At 55.6% G+C, this 15,302-nt stretch overlaps 1 protein-coding gene across 1 annotated transcript; it reads left to right on the forward strand.

Moving 5' to 3' along the window:
- The first annotated feature begins 10,604 nt into the window (after positions 1-10,604).
- Positions 10,605-14,596, forward strand: LOC128144241 (tubulin alpha-5 chain-like). The gene is made up of 4 exons (XM_052792747.1): positions 10,605-10,706; positions 12,834-13,056; positions 13,197-13,345; positions 13,529-14,596. Exons 1-4 carry the CDS (start codon positions 10,704-10,706, stop codon positions 14,498-14,500), a joined length of 1,347 nt encoding a protein of 448 aa, XP_052648707.1. The 5' UTR covers positions 10,605-10,703; the 3' UTR covers positions 14,501-14,596.
- The last annotated feature ends 706 nt before the right edge of the window (positions 14,597-15,302 follow it).

The raw sequence follows: 15,302 nt of genomic DNA on the forward strand, positions 1-15,302 counted from the left end.
GCCACGCACCGGGAGCTTTGATGTGGACTTTCCCTCTGCACGGCCCCTGCCTGGGCAGCTGCTGCGGAGGGGCTGTTCTCACCTATCCTCAGGGTCGTGGGCAGTCTTAAGGCCACTCACTGACACTTGTGAACCCGTCCTGGCCACAGAGATCATACTGTTCCCCCTTGCTGTCTGGATGGGAGAAGGAGGGAGCCTGGTCTCTCTGCAGGGCCAGAGCCTTTTGGACCCCCACCACCCCTGTGCTGCAGCTGGGATATCTTCCTCACCTCCTGTAAATCCCTAGCTGGGAAGCCTGGCAAACTTTCCCAGTGCCACTTTACCCGGCAGGCTGGGGAGACCTAGGTGTTGAAACAGGCCATTCCCAGCGCTCCTCAGGTACCGGTTTCAGGACAGCTATCCCCGAGAAGAGCCTTCCCCAGCCATGAGCAGTGGGCCTAGGTGAGCACTGGGATGGGTGAAATGCCAAGGACATTTCCTCTGCCAAGGAGCATCTCCTCTCCAAGGGATGGGACACCCATCCCCTGCTGTCAGACAGCACTTGATGATTTCCTTGAGCAACTGCTTGGAGTATTCCCTACTGTTGGGATTTTTTCCTGGATGCCATTGCAGTGCTGCCCTCCTATACCTGCCTGCCCAGGAGCAGGGAGCGGGCTCTCTGGGGTGGCTTCCTCTGGCCAGGGTGCCCTCGCTGGCTGCCGGGGGCTCTGATTCGGCCCATCTGCCCAGCAATGGGTGCAGGGCTGGCCCGGGCCGGGCTGGCACGGGCACTAGATGGAGCCACAGGCTGCTTCACAGTGACCCCATCCTGCTGGCTGGGAAGCCGAGGAGATGCCACCAGGACCTAGCCCTGTCTCGGCACCTTGCTTTCCTTTCCCTGGCTTTTGCAGCAGACGTGGGGACAAGGATGCTCCAGAGCTGCCAGGTCTCAGCCCACTCTGTGCCCGCTGGACGGGGAGGCCTCTGTGCTGGGAAAGGAGAGGAACCCACATGCTGGTCGCGACTCTGGAGCCAGGGCAACACATTGCTGCTGCCTTTATGGCATGTGTGTCACTCACCCATGAGATAAGGATATGCAGTGAGAAGGACTTACACCTCCCTCATGTCCTTATGGGAGGCTGTGCGGAGTTGGGCAGTAGCCCGCCGCAGCGCTGGTAGCAGAGAGGACGTGGTGCCAACCACACCTCGCCCCAGAGCTGCCACAATCACTCCCCTACTCAAACCAGTAAAGCCAGCCACCTTGCAGCAGCTGAAGAGAGGCAGCCCATCACCTCACTGGTGCCTTGCATGGCACGCACCTTCAGCCACAGCACCCTGCCCTCTTTTCCCTGCCCTTTCCTCCTAGGTCTGCCTGAAGTCCTGTTGCACCTACCTGCCAGCCTGGCTCACACCAGCTTCAAAACCAGCACAGGCATCTTGAGTGTGTCTCAAGAAGACCCTTATTTCTTTACAAATTTGGGGGATTGCTGTGTTATGACCCTGTTTTTAGCTTTCCAGTGTCACAAAAATGCTCATGAAGTACTCTCGAGGCTTTCTGAGAAAAGAGCTTTTGGGTGAGTGAAGCAGGACCCCAAAGGACCAATTTTTTTTATCCTGGTTACCCAATCTCTTAGGAAGCCAACTGAATTGCATCATAAACTCGTGCTATATTATTATGCAAACCACATATTAAGAGATATTTTTTTCAGTGCTGCTCAACGTTTCATCTTTTGATTTCCTCCAGAGAACACAAACCCTGTCACAGCCTCCTCAAAACCGGCAATTATGTACTGCAAAATCATATTCTTGGTGATTTTTGAACTGTGGAGTGATGTGCTCAGCGAGTCGTGTGCCCACTGCTCCCCTCGTCGTACCCAGCCGTCTCCCCTCCTTTTCTCCCTGCTCCCCAAGGGAAGGTCCCCGCTCTGGGGCAGCCATGTGGAGATGCAGCAGGGAGGGAGCAGGAGCTGAAGCCAGTGGGACAAGATGAGAAGTGGTTGAGCAGAGCGAGGCAGGCTCCTGGGTGCCATTTCTGTGCCACCTTCATCTGCCTGCCCGCTCCCAAGAGAGACAATGGCAGTGGCCATGGCCATGCTCCCCATCTCCGGGCACGGCCACAGGGTCAGTGCAGCCCCCAGAAAAGGGATCAGTGGGAGCAGTGTGTTTGTTCACCTCTGGAAGGCTGCACCAGCGTGGGGACCCCCAAGCACTGGGGGCTGGGGACATCACTTGAGAGGGGCATGCATTTTAAAGGTCTGTATTCATTCCTTTACCCCCACTCCTGCTGACTCGTCCAAACAGCCCTGCCCAGCTCCCCTGACTTCCCTGCACACCCAATTTCTCCACACCCTCATGTGCTTGTCTCGATGGCCGTGCTCTCAGCCTCCTGCCCAAGCTGCTCTGTTCTCATCCCAGCTGGCTTTTCTAGAATTGCACCTTCTAGGAGCTGGGGAGTATCCAGAGAGGCAAAGTCATCTGGCTGCTTTTAGTCAGTGTAGCAGGACAGAGAAGTGAGAAACAGCAAAGTCGGGGTGACTTTCGTTCAAGCAGGGCAATGACTTTGGGCCGGATTCACAGACACAGGCTGTGCATCCCAGGCACCGCCCCACAGGAGTGCTCGCCTGTGCTGATGCCGGGGCTGCTGCCCCAGCCAAAAGCCAGGCAAAAGCAAGGTGCTTGCAGATTTTAAATCAACAAAGTCAGAGGCTGGTGGAGGTGGCAGAAGCCTGTGACTAAACAGGTTATGCACAACAAGCACATGCACAGGCACAGGCAGCAGCTGATTTTCACAGCAGCAAGGGGCTTCACCCCATCCCTGGCACATGGCTGGGAACAGGGTGGGCTGCAGAGCCTGGATAATCCTGTGATGTTCGGGAGCAGGGCACCCACACCCACCCGTGTGGATCTGACCCCAGGGGAAGGGAGATCGGGCACAATGAAAAGACTGATACTGCACACCCCCCTCCAAATGTTGGGGGGCCCTTCAGCCACGGAGGGGAGCAAAAGCTGCAGCTGACACAGGACAGGAAGGGATTTTGTTGCAAAGCAAAACCTGATTTCACTCATGCACACCAACACACCCACGCCCATGGGTTCCCAAGCACCCAAGACCCTTGTATCCAGCTGGCTTGGCCAAGATTTCCTGCAGTGCCTGGTAGGACTGGGGTCACTGTCTGTCTGGTCCTCACCATGCCCTCCAGCTACGTGCCCAACCTTGGCCTGTTGCCTTCATGCTAGGCATGGCTCAAAGGCAAAAAACGAGCCAAGCAGGGTGAAATGAAAAAGGAGATGGGGCGACTGCATTTCCATTAGAAGAAAACAAGAAAAAACACAAAAGAATGCCAGTAAGCAACCTTCTGCTGTTTTCCATAGCCATTGGTGCCTAAATACCAGTGCAATGCTGTGGATGCAATGGAGAAGGCTGTAATTTGGGTGCCATCTGTAACAAACCAGCGTGTAAAGCATCACCTGCTAAAATTGATATTTTCAATTCATCAGGCCTACACTGGGAATATTAATGGTCCTGAGGGTCTTACTGAGCCACTAATGGTAATTTTTAACAGAGCCAAAGCACTGAAGGACAGAAATCACTCCAATTGTTAAGAGAATAAACTGGTTGACCCAGAAAACTCTAGATTACTGATAATACCAGAAAAAAATAACAGAAGAATTAATTTTGATTCTGTCAGCAAAGAACTAAAGACCTTAAAATACATGTAATACCAATCAGACTTGTCTCAGGGAAGGCAGGTATTGCTATGCAAACTTGTCATCACTTTTCAGCACGATTACATGTCTGGCTGATTCAGATCAACACCGCTGGCATGACATCCTTACTTGGAAGCTGGCAGGAGATAATGATAACAGCATTCACATAAATCACGATACTGCCACAGAGAGGGATGGAATAATCTGTTTTCCACATCAACAGAAGAAGGAGGCACATAGCTGCTGCCGCAGGTCTTTCCAGATCTACTTTTTGTGTTGTCCCAGAATATTTACCTCAGCATGCCAAGTCAGCCTGCTTATATTCCTGCATTGCTAAGGACACACCAAATGCATCAATAGCAAACGTGTGCTTGTCAGCAGGAGCAATACTGCTGGGGGCCTTTGTAGTAGGGATCCACAGGCATGGGTGCAAGGTCCACAGTGATAAGAATTGTTTACTAGAAAAATTGGGGATAATGCTAAGCTAGTAGTGTTAGTGATTAGTTACATTAGTTAGTGATTAGTCACAGTAGCTAGTGAGGGGGACAATTAACTAGTAGGGATGGTTTAGAATTGTCCGATTAAAAGGCCCCGTTGCAGCAAAATTTGCTTTAATGCAGCAAAATTTGCTTTAATACAGTGAAATGCAAAGTAATTCATTTGGGAATTTGGAGGAAGTGGCAACCTCAAACTTTATCAGTGGTAATTCGGGATTCATTTCAAGACCATTGATTAAAGCGCCGAAGCCAGCGGTGCCTGGCAGGGATCCCCGCAGCAGCCCGGCAGCCCTTTGCTGATGATTCACCATCGCCATCCAGCACTTGGGTACCCCAGCCTGCCTTGCCAGGCACCGCACCGACACTGCTGCTCGTTACCCGGGACCCCCTCTGCACTACAAGCCGGTTACATTTCTGCCTTTGCCCTGAGCAGACCTGTCATCTCAAGAATCGAAACCAGGCTTGTTTGGTGAGGTGGGTTTTCCATGGTTAATTGACACCTGGTAAGGATGCTGAGGGTCCCCCAAAATGTGCAGAAGCCCTCGGTACCCAGCTCTTGCCAGACTCTGCATCCCTCTGCCCGGGAGGTAGTAAAGCCCTCCTGGCTGTGTCCAGTGCAGGGCTATTAAATGGCAGAGTGAGAGCCGTACCGTCCCAGGGAAGGGCACAGCTGCCCTGGTGTGCACAGGGCACCTGGGGATGGCTCGTCCTAATGAGGAGGGCCACATTAGGCATGGGAGCTCAGCAAACCGGGGCTCCTGAGCCTTTACAACAGGGAAATCCTGCAGAATAGCTGTTGTTTTACATGCACAGCCCCTCATCATCTGAGTTACCTCTGCTACGGAGCTCTCAGGGATGTGTTCGAGCCAGGCATCCTCAGGATGGCTGTCGAACGCAAGGTCTCAGCCCAGTGACCCAAAGCCACCAGCTCATGGAGCCCGGGGCTCTGGGAGGAGCGGGGAGCCCAGCCCTGGTTTCACATACCACACTCTCTCCACACACAAACAGCTGCAGGCAGGAGCACCCTGGGAGCCATTGCCCAGCTGCGTTATTAAATGCATCTTTTATCTCATTAACCGTTTCCCTCTGACATCCACCAGTGCTTGGCCAGCCGCCAGCACCTCCTTTCCGCTTTTAATGACTCTACAGCAATCCCCGAGACTCCGGCCTAGTTTGTCCAGGCCCAGCTCTGCTCTCAGCGTGCCCTTGGGCCAGCAAGCTGTTTGCATTATGTACAACCCACTTCCACCTGCAAAACCCCCACCTGGCACACATCTGTCCAGCCATCGGAGGCTCAACTGCTCCCCACAGACGGGAGCAGAGAAGAGCCATTGGCGAGATGCTCCTGCACCAGGAATTGTTTGCTTTCCCAGGGGATGTTGGACTTGCCTGCCTGGCGGTGGTTTATCTACCTCAAAGGAGTGGGTGCATCTGCAGAGCGACCCAGCGTGAATCTGCCGTGTCCCCTCTGCTGCCCAGGGGCTGGGGGCTCAGCCACAGTCCCGCAGATGAGGCGTGCACTCCTGGGAGCAGGGGAAGCGGTCGCTGCCTCTTGCCCCATCACTGCCAGCTCACACAAGCACGCTCTGCAGCATTGCAACAGAGCTGACCACAGCTTTGTTGCAGTTCCTGAGAACTTGTAAGACAGGAAGGCCTAAAAGGCCAGGGATGGAGACTGACTCATCACCATGCCTACGGTCCTGCCTGGGGCGTGCAGAGTCCCTCCAGCCTGATGGGGTAACCCGTGCCCCTCCAGGAGCTCCTACCAACACCCAGCTGTGCAGAATTCATTGCACTTCTGCTTCCAGCTATTCCTACACTGCCTCTGCCACTGCCAGCTCCAAGAGCTGCTGGAGAAGAGGAAAAGCAGCCCTGGTCCTTCCACACAGCCCACCAGCGCTGCACACCGGCATCCCTTGAGAGCATGAGGACACCTCACCAGGCTCAACTCCTCCATCACGGGCCTGGAAGCAGCTTGTTCACACCAGGCATGCTCAGAGCCCTGACATGAAGTCACTGCAATTAGACAGCTGCAGTTTTATTTTGCTCCCGTGGGTGTGTAGCTGACTTTCCCAGGACGTGAAGAAAGGCAGATGACACTGGCAGCCAGGGAGGCTGACTCTGAGCCAGGGAGGCTGCTCACCCAGCGCTGCTGTGCCTGGAAAAGAGCTAGTCCCAACTCGTCTGCCGGTCCCTTTTAGTCCTGCACGTTAGGGCTCAGCATGCGTGTGGGGCTGCCTGCGTCCCTGGGAGTGCCTCCCTACTCTTGCCACTGCCCAGTGATTCAGGGCTTAGGACCGTAGTGAGATCTGGAATTAGCTTTATTGTTCCTGTAACGCGGCACACGCTCCGGGCAATGCAGCAGACATTGCACAATTGACTTCATTTTATCTGAACCAGCAATTACGCTGTTGTTGCTCAGCTCCAGCAGAGAGGACTTCTGTCAGATCGCTACCGTAGGTCTTCAGGAGTAAATGCCACACGTGGGTTATTGAAGATGTCCACTGATGAAGATCCCTTGATCCTGAGACAATCATACTTCACTACCCTTACTGCTAGCAAGCCTTAAACTTGCATCTTCTTGCCCTGAACATGCAGAAGAGTTAATCCCCTTCCTATCTGCATCTGCCTTAAACATATTTTAAGGCCTTTATTGAGTCTCTGCTTGGTCTTCTAGAAAGTCCCCATTCTTTCAGCCTTCCACTGCAGCCCATGGCGTCTAGCCTTCCAGTCACCCTTGTTTCTCATCTCAGATCATCTCTATCTACTCCAGACAAAAGATGAGGTGCTCAGAGGGCCCTTTCTGACCTTAACAAGGCATGAATATCTTAAGGGATGGCAAAGGGAGCATTTTCTGCCCATCTCCACGCTGTGCTAGAACATTTCAGGGTGGCAAAGTATGTCCCAAATGCTGTCATGCTAGAACTGCAGCAGCAATCAGACATACGATGCCGGGCCCATCACCAGGAGCAAGCTTTAGGGTGCTTTAGGGACCCTGCACAATGGCTCGCTGGGATACATACTACTGGAGCAGTTAGCATCACATGGGACTTGCTTGAACTCACAAGGTCTGCAAGATGCAGCCAAGCCCCGTGCTTTCAACAGACTCATTAGTTTCACCAGCCAATGTTGTCCGCCCTGTGTTAAGGCAGAGGTGCCTTTCTGCTTTGAGAAGGTTGTCATCACGACTCACCCTGCAGCAGAGCATCGCTGGCTCTCTGGGCTTACGAGCCCAGCAGCTGGGTTTGCTGCCGGTATCCTCGGCCAAGCAGTAGGCAGTGCTTGGCCATATGGGGCTCTGGGAGCTGTTGAACTGAAAGAGCTCCTTCCTGCCTGGTTGCTCCTGGGCTCAGGGTCCTGCCGTATCATCCAGTGCAGCCACTGCTGGAGAGCAAACTGCACAGGGCACTGATGGGCTGGAGGCATATCCCGGCTCCTCCACCTCCCTGCTGAACCATGCTGCTAAGAGGATTATGGGCAGAGCAACTGTGCAAGGAGGGAGTGAGGGGTAAGCAGAGCAGGCACAGATACAACCCCTTTGGGAAGCTCCTGGCTGAGGTTAAAGATGCGGACAGGAGCCCATGTTCCTGAAGCACCCCTCGTCATCTGGTGCTTGCCTTGTGCCCCCCCCCAAGCTAGGCTTAAAGTGGAGCACACTGGGCTTCCTCCCCAAACCCATAGCACAGCTGTGGTCTCTTCTACCTTCCCAAGACAGCCCTGACCCCAAACTGCTCTGTGACACTGCTTGCTCTGCCTGGAACAGCCTGGGTGGAACTGAGGTCTGAAAAGTGGGAGCAATAGTTTGGGGAACTGGGGTGTGGATGGGATGTACCAGGCTGGGCTCTGAATGGGTCATCTCCTCCCCAGTTTCAGCTCTGGGTGCTTTTAGGTGTGGCAGACTTTAACATGCTTCTGGAAGAGAACTGTTTGAGAGGCTTTGTTTGGGTAACTGCAAGCAGTGGTTCCTGTACCAGCAGGTACCTGTCCGAGAGCTGGCTGATCTCCTGGGCCCCGTGGGCAGCGGCAAGCAGGGGTTTCCTCTGCAGCATGCAGGGCTCTGCCCCTGGAGTATCTTTGATCTGTTTTTCCCATTCTTCTGTCAAGAGATGGTTGAATTCTGACTCACTAGCCTAAAATCTGCCTTGCTTTTTGTACCTGTCTGGGTGCTGGTGCAGGGTCTAACTTTGTTCTGAGCGATGACAAAAATGTTTCCCGAGCAATTCTTGTAACCTTGTGATTTCTGATGTGGTCTGAAAACATTTGCAGGGTCTTCTTAGGCATGTGGGTAACATGTCTGTGAGAGAGGGGTCGCCTCGGGACGAATCTTCTTCCAGCCAGGGTGAGCTCAGCCTCTGCCGTGTGCTTGCAGGCTGCTGCTACCAGCATCTGCCAGGCTGCTGAGCAGTCAGGCACTGACAAGATGCAGCCGATTGGTGCTCCCTGGATTTAGCCAGCTGTTCTTAAGCATTTCAAAAAAGCTTAGACATCTGTTTGGGCTTTTCAGATCAGAGGTACATGGAGATGCGTAGCTCCGAATGACTCATGGCTCTCTTGTCAGTCATTGCTGCTCTGCTTGTTCAACATAACAGCATCTTGAGTGGTTATTTTCACTGTGAACATGCATTTGCAGTAATGATGAATGAGGGACATTTCACCCTCAGCTCTCTACCAGAATGTTATATAAACAGATCCAGGCATCTCCTGGAGAAGTATCACATCATTTTACACCCCAAGGTGCCACCAGATTGTCATACAAATCTTCTGAAATTGGGTGAACCCCACAAACCTTGTGTGGCCACCTGAAATGCTGCTTACTGCCTAGCTCCAATGCTTGTGCTTCCAACCACTGCTGCAAAGCATTCATGCTATAAACACCCCAGAATTAATTTGCACTGTGGAAGTAAGGAGCGTGCTAGGAGATACCCAGTCAAAAGTGACACCTTGGCGTCCAGCACACATTTCAGCAAGCCCCTTGGCAAAGATTTTCATGGGGAAAGATGATCCCATTGCTCCTTTTCACACAATTTAACTTCTGAGGCTCAAATTTTGATGCCTCAGTGCTACCAATTACTCTCTCACTCTCATGGACTGTCTGCATCAGCATGGTCTGTGTTATCTAGTGATCTCTGAGGTCACTCAAAGGACATTTATACCACAGGGAGGAGTTTAGGGATTTCCAGAGTTATTTTCCAGAGTCACCACAGCATCCCGTCCAGGTTCAGCAGCACTCACAACCTGAGGCATCTCTGTGGAAAAAAAAAATTTCCCACCAGCTTGATTAAATCCACTCTGATTGTTTGGCTCAGCCATTTCTGCAGGTCTCAAAAATGTGTTGCTTAGACACCAGCACAGTCTTCACAGCAGTACTGCTGCTTTCAGTCACTTTACACGTGTTCATCAGTGAAGGTGACACTTTCCAGGTGACTCAGGCACAAAGAAAGGCTATTGTGGGTGGATAATTTAGGTCCAGCTTCCAACTTTCAGAGAGAGCTGAGAGATGACAGCGCCTTTCAGCAAAAACTCATTAAGTCAGAGGGCTCAGGCAGAGGCAAGGCTGGTTCTGCACTGCAGTGGATGCTGCGAGCATTTTGGAGGGGGGAGGAAAGGATGGACATATTATTTGTTGTAGCAAAGCCAGACATCAGTGAAGTCACTGCAAAGAGACCCCCTTCGACTTGCTCCAAGCTCTCCTCATCCCCAGTCATTTCATAAAGCTTTGTGAAATCAGATCAAAACCAGGAGGTAAAGCAGAGTCAGGCTGGAGAAGGAGGAGCCCATCGGCAGGCAGGGCTTTCAGACACAGTGCTGGGGCACAACTGTCCTTAAGGGGCTTGCGGCAAAGGACAGAATGGAGTTTTCCTGCTTTTTCCTCACCGATCTCCACAGAGGCTGGGAAAGCTTGTGCTTGTCTCTGAAGAGTTTCTCCCGGGTGTTGCTCAGGGACCTTGAGTGGCTGGCAGAGACCCAGCTCTGTGCTCACCCAGGGATCACATCAGCACCTACCCCCACCAGGAGGGAAGACCTGAGCCAGGTTCTTTGCTGCTTTTCCTTCCTCAGCTCCCAAAGTCTCTCCGGGTTAATGCCTGGATGGTGCCTCGCACCAGCAGGACACCCACCAAGAACGTGCCATCTCTGCCCCTCAGCGGAAGCCCCTCTGCCAAGACCGGCAAGCGTAGTAAGACCAACCCTTATGCCCCCATGCCCGTCCCCCGAGGGAACTCCCGGGTCTCCCGTGGCCCCTGCGAGGCAGGGAGCGGGGGGTCCGGGGGGGTGCTGCTCCTCGGTGACTCCACCAATGCACCCAGCCGGCTGCCGGACAGCAGAGCCGCATCTATGCAAAAGTATGCAAATACGCGCAATGCACGCAAATTTATGCAAACGCACGGAACCGTCTGGGGCGGGGCGGCCCGCCCCAGAGCGCCGGTGCCGCCCCCGGTATAAGGCGGCGGCGGCGCGGCCGTCCCGGCCGTGCGGAGCTGCTGCAGCCCGGGGAGAGGCAGGTCGTGCGGCGGCGGCATCATGGTGAGTGCCGGCCCCGGGCTGCCCCCTCCCTCCGGTCCCGAGGGTGTCCCCAGGAGTGGGGGGAACCCCGGCGGGGCCCTCCCCGGAGCAGGCTGCGACCCCCATAGCTTCACGGGGGGGGCTCCCCTGGGAGCCCAGGGGTGCGGGTGATGAGAGTACCCTCTGTGCTTGCCCTGCCTCTGCCTGGCTTCAGCCCTTTCTGAGCTGCTCCCTCCCCGGCACTCAGCAGCCTCCCTCCTTTGAGCATCCCCCTTGCACCCGTCTGACATGTCTGAGGCGAGGAGGCCACTAGCCAAACCCGGCCGTGTGCGGAGACTGGCGTTTGGGCTGACCCTCTCACCTCTCCTCCCTTTTAATAGCCACTGTTCCTGCCCATCTCCCCTGGTAACACCTCCCGCTGGGGGGAGCGCGCCCAGTCTGCCAGCCCCCCATGCTGCAGACCCACAGCTGAGCCCCAGGAGCAAGCTGTGGCTTCACCCACTGCCCTGCACCTCGGGTGCCAGGGTCCAACCCATGGGTGGGCATCACTGTGGGTGAGCCTCCAGGCTGCCCTGCTGCCATGGTCCTGCTGCGAGCTCTGGCCCCTGAGCTCTCTGGCTGCTCTGGAGAGTACCCCAGCCCCAGGGTGCCCAGGCACACTCCCTGCTGCCCCACGGGGCTGTGCTCCCTGCCCTTCCTGAGCCAGACCTTGCCACGAAGAAGGCAGTCTGCCAGCTGGTGACCAGCAGTGCTGCGTCCCTGGTGCTGCTGGGCTTTGCCCAGCCTGTTGTCAGGGCTGGGTCCCACAAAGTCAGTCCTGGCTGCTGGATGTTGGCGGGATGAAGTGCGGTAGCCAGCATAACCCTCTGCCCTCCGCTCTGATTTGCAAGGTCCTTGGCCAGGGAGGAGTCCTTTCTCGTCTCTTCTTTCTTGTGGTCATCCAGAGGTGCTTGCAGCTGTGTCAAGTGCTTGCTGTGCACTTCTGCTGAGGGTCCTGGAGCTTCCTCAGGACTTACCGTTGGCTCCTTGTTGCTACAAAACCTTTATGGACCTGCTGGGAAGGATAAGTAGGGCGCCACTTTGCTGCCCCTTGCACCTCAGCTTTGGGAAAGGTGGGGAGATGAAATTCTGCCTCTCACCATGGGTATCAAGGGCTTATTTTCCTGTCATCCCTCACTGTCACTGCTGCCTCTGAAATGCAGCACCAAAAGCACCCTAGATGCAGAGAGCCAGGACTTGCTGTAACCTGTGCAACTTCCTCGGACGGCCGTCGTTGCCGTGCTCCTGAGCGCAAAATGGCTGGCTCCACCGGCTTCCTGCCAGCTGAATCACTGTGGGGCACCCATGGCTCTGGAAATCCGGTTTGGTTTGGATGCTCCTCCGCCTCAGTCGTGCCTGATGACGCATCCAAGTGCTTGGCAACAGCAGGGCTGAGGCACTGAATATTTTGGTTCTTGGTGAAAGGGCTGCAGGCTCTGGGGTGCCTCACCTGGAGGGAGCAAGACTGCAGAGCCCACCTCAGCCTGGCCTCCCATGAGGGACCTGAGGCTGCCCTTGAAGCCCTGAGCTAGAGGACCCTCCCACCTCAGCCCTTTGGTTCAGTTAAGTGCAGCTAATGCTTCCTCCTCCTCCAGAGCTAATTTAGGGAAGCTGAGCCTCAGAGCATGGCAACTGTTCACTGCTGCAAATCCCCCGCCTTGCTGGGCACCCATCCTCAGTGCCGTCAGCTCCCAGCGCCCGGGTGATGCTTTGTCACGCCAGTAGCAGTAAGGGCCATGCCAGCTGCTGCAGGGCCCCAGCCCTTAAGCCAAGTGGGTGTTTGGGCAATGGAGAAGATGGTCCCTGGGTGCTTCCCAGGGCTGTGGGTAAGGCAGTCCAGGGAACGTGCTGGCCTGGTGTCCTGGGCTCCAGCAGATGGGTCTCCATCTTCCCTGGACCCCTGAGGTGGGCAGTCCAGTGATGGGAGGCAGAGCACCAGATTTGGGAGAGGGCAGCAGACTGGGATGGACACAAGGCACCCAGGCTATAGCACAGTGTGGCTCGAACAAGCCGACAAGGGCCTGGGCTGCCCTGCCTGGGTTGTGCACCACCTGAAGCAATTGCGTTTGTGGTCCCGGCTGGGATCTGACCCTGCCTCCCCCTCCCCAGCGCGAGTGCATCTCCGTCCACGTCGGCCAGGCCGGCGTCCAGATGGGCAACACCTGCTGGGAGCTGTACTGCCTGGAGCACGGCATCCAGCCCGATGGGCAGATGCCCAGCGACAAAACCATCGGTGGAGGGGATGACTCTTTCACCACCTTCTTCTGTGAGACCGGGGCTGGGAAGCATGTCCCGCGGGCCATCTTCGTGGACCTGGAGCCCACCGTGATTGGTGAGTGTACCTCAGTTGGGCAGTGACAATGGTCACTATCTCTGGGAACAACCCACTATGGGACAGTCCCTAGTGTGACTCCTGCCACCTTACCCCTGGGCGAGTTAGAAAACCTCTGACATTGTGCCAACCTCTCCTAGACGAGGTTCGGGGAGGAGTCTACCGCCAGCTCTTCCACCCTGAACAGATGATCACCGGCAAGGAGGATGCTGCCAACAACTACGCCCGTGGGCACTACACCATCGGCAAAGAGATCATCGACCAAGTGCTGGACAGGATCCGGAAGCTGGTAGGTGACTGCAGAGGGGGCACATGTCCCCCTGGGCTGGGCTCCAGCATCACGCTGGGGGTGGGAGCATGGGGGGAGTGCTGCTGTGCCCTGGGAAGGATCTGTGACTGCCCAAGCAAAAGTTTGAAACTTCCCTCCAGCAAAGTCAGTGCTTGGAGGAATCTTACTTGGCTCTCTTTGCAGGCTGACCAGTGCACAGGCCTCCAGGGATTCCTCGTATTTCGTAGTTTTGGAGGGGGCACTGGCTCCGGATTCACCTCCTTGTTGATGGAGCGACTCTCTGTTGACTATGGCAAGAAGTCCAAGCTGGAGTTCTCCATCTACCCTGCACCACAGGTCTCCACCGCTGTGGTGGAGCCCTACAACTCCATTCTCACCACACACAGCACACTGGAGCACTCGGACTGCGCCTTTATGGTGGACAATGAAGCCATCTATGACATCTGCCGCAGGAACCTGGACATTGAGCGCCCAACCTACACCAACTTGAACAGACTCATCAGCCAGGTTGTCTCATCCATCACAGCATCACTGCGGTTTGATGGGGCCCTGAACGTCGACCTGACCGAGTTCCAGACCAACCTGGTGCCCTACCCTCGCATCCATTTCCCCCTGGCCACCTATGCTCCAGTGGTTTCGGCTGAGAGAGCTTATCACGAGCAGCTGTCGGTGGCCGAGATCACCAACTCCTGCTTTGAGCCAGCCAACCAGATGGTGAAGTGCGACCCTCGCCACGGCAAGTACATGGCCTGCTGCCTGCTGTACCGCGGGGACGTGGTGCCCAAGGACGTCAACGCTGCCATCGCCACCATCAAGACCAAGCGCAGCATCCAGTTTGTGGACTGGTGCCCCACGGGCTTCAAGGTGGGCATCAACTACCAGCCCCCCACGGTGGTGCCGGGGGGGGACCTGGCCAAGGTGCAGCGCGCCGTCTGCATGCTGAGCAACACCACGGCCATCGCCGAGGCCTGGGCTCGCCTGGACCACAAGTTCGACCTGATGTACGCCAAGCGAGCCTTTGTGCACTGGTACGTGGGCGAGGGCATGGAGGAAGGGGAGTTCTCCGAGGCGCGGGAAGACATGGCCGCTCTGGAGAAGGATTACGAGGAGGTGGGCCTGGACTCCTACGAGGATGAAGAGGAGGGCGAGGAGTAGAGAAGGCCCTGGCAAAAAGGACGGTGCTCCTTCCCCGTGTTACCTGCAGAAACCCTTTGCAATAAACCATTTCAGAGCCTCTGTGTCTCCCACTAACCCCCCAGCTGTATCGGTTTCTTGCCAGGTCAGGTGTGTGGTGAGTGCTTCAGCTCTGCTGCTGGTGCTGCTATGCTTCCTCCCAGTGCTCTGCTCCAGCTCTGGCTTGCTCCCCACATAGGTAAGAGCCCTCTACCTGGGGGTTATGGCCAGGACACATGGCGTGCTCTGGGAAAGTGCCCAAGCACGTCCATCAAAGGGACCTGAGGAATGCTGATGATGTGATGGGAGACGCACCTAGCTCAGGCATAGGGTCCTCTGTCTGGGAGCACCTCTGCCCACTCCCTGCCTGGCTCCACCAGTGCTCTGCCATCACCCTGGGACACATCGCCCCACTCTGCCTGTCCCAACTCATCTTCTGCATTGTCCCTGTGCTGAGCCCTCTCCCTGCCCTGCCTGGCAGTAAGTCTGAACACCAGCTCCTGGCTCCAGCTGCAGACTGGAGATTTGTGTTACCCATTATCCAGCATGCTGGGTCCAGAGATTAATTTTCCCTGCTTATCACTAATGCTCCAGCTACATTGACCCACAGGGGCTGTCCTCCCCTGCCCTCCTCCTCCCGGCATGCACCCGTGTCAGCTGGAGGGGAAAGTGTGAGCCAGCCCCGGGCTGCATGGATTGCTGGAGCGCAGCCAGGCACTCGTCCCACTGTGCAGGGCTGCTGGCACTGTTCCCCATGCCCGTGACCAGAGTGCTGGGCTCAGAC

This window comes from Harpia harpyja, chromosome 7 (genome assembly GCF_026419915.1).
Source record: "Harpia harpyja isolate bHarHar1 chromosome 7, bHarHar1 primary haplotype, whole genome shotgun sequence".
Taxonomy (NCBI): Eukaryota; Metazoa; Chordata; class Aves; order Accipitriformes; family Accipitridae; genus Harpia; species Harpia harpyja.

What these genes read in the sequence shown, in the direction of transcription:
- LOC128144241 (XM_052792747.1), top strand. An exon ending in CCTGGAGCCCACCGTGATTG is followed by an intron (nt 13,057 to 13,196) that starts GTGAGTGTACCT and finishes AACCTCTCCTAG; the next exon opens with ACGAGGTTCGGGGAGGAGTC. An exon ending in TGGACAGGATCCGGAAGCTG is followed by an intron (nt 13,346 to 13,528) that starts GTAGGTGACTGC and finishes CTCTCTTTGCAG; the next exon opens with GCTGACCAGTGCACAGGCCT.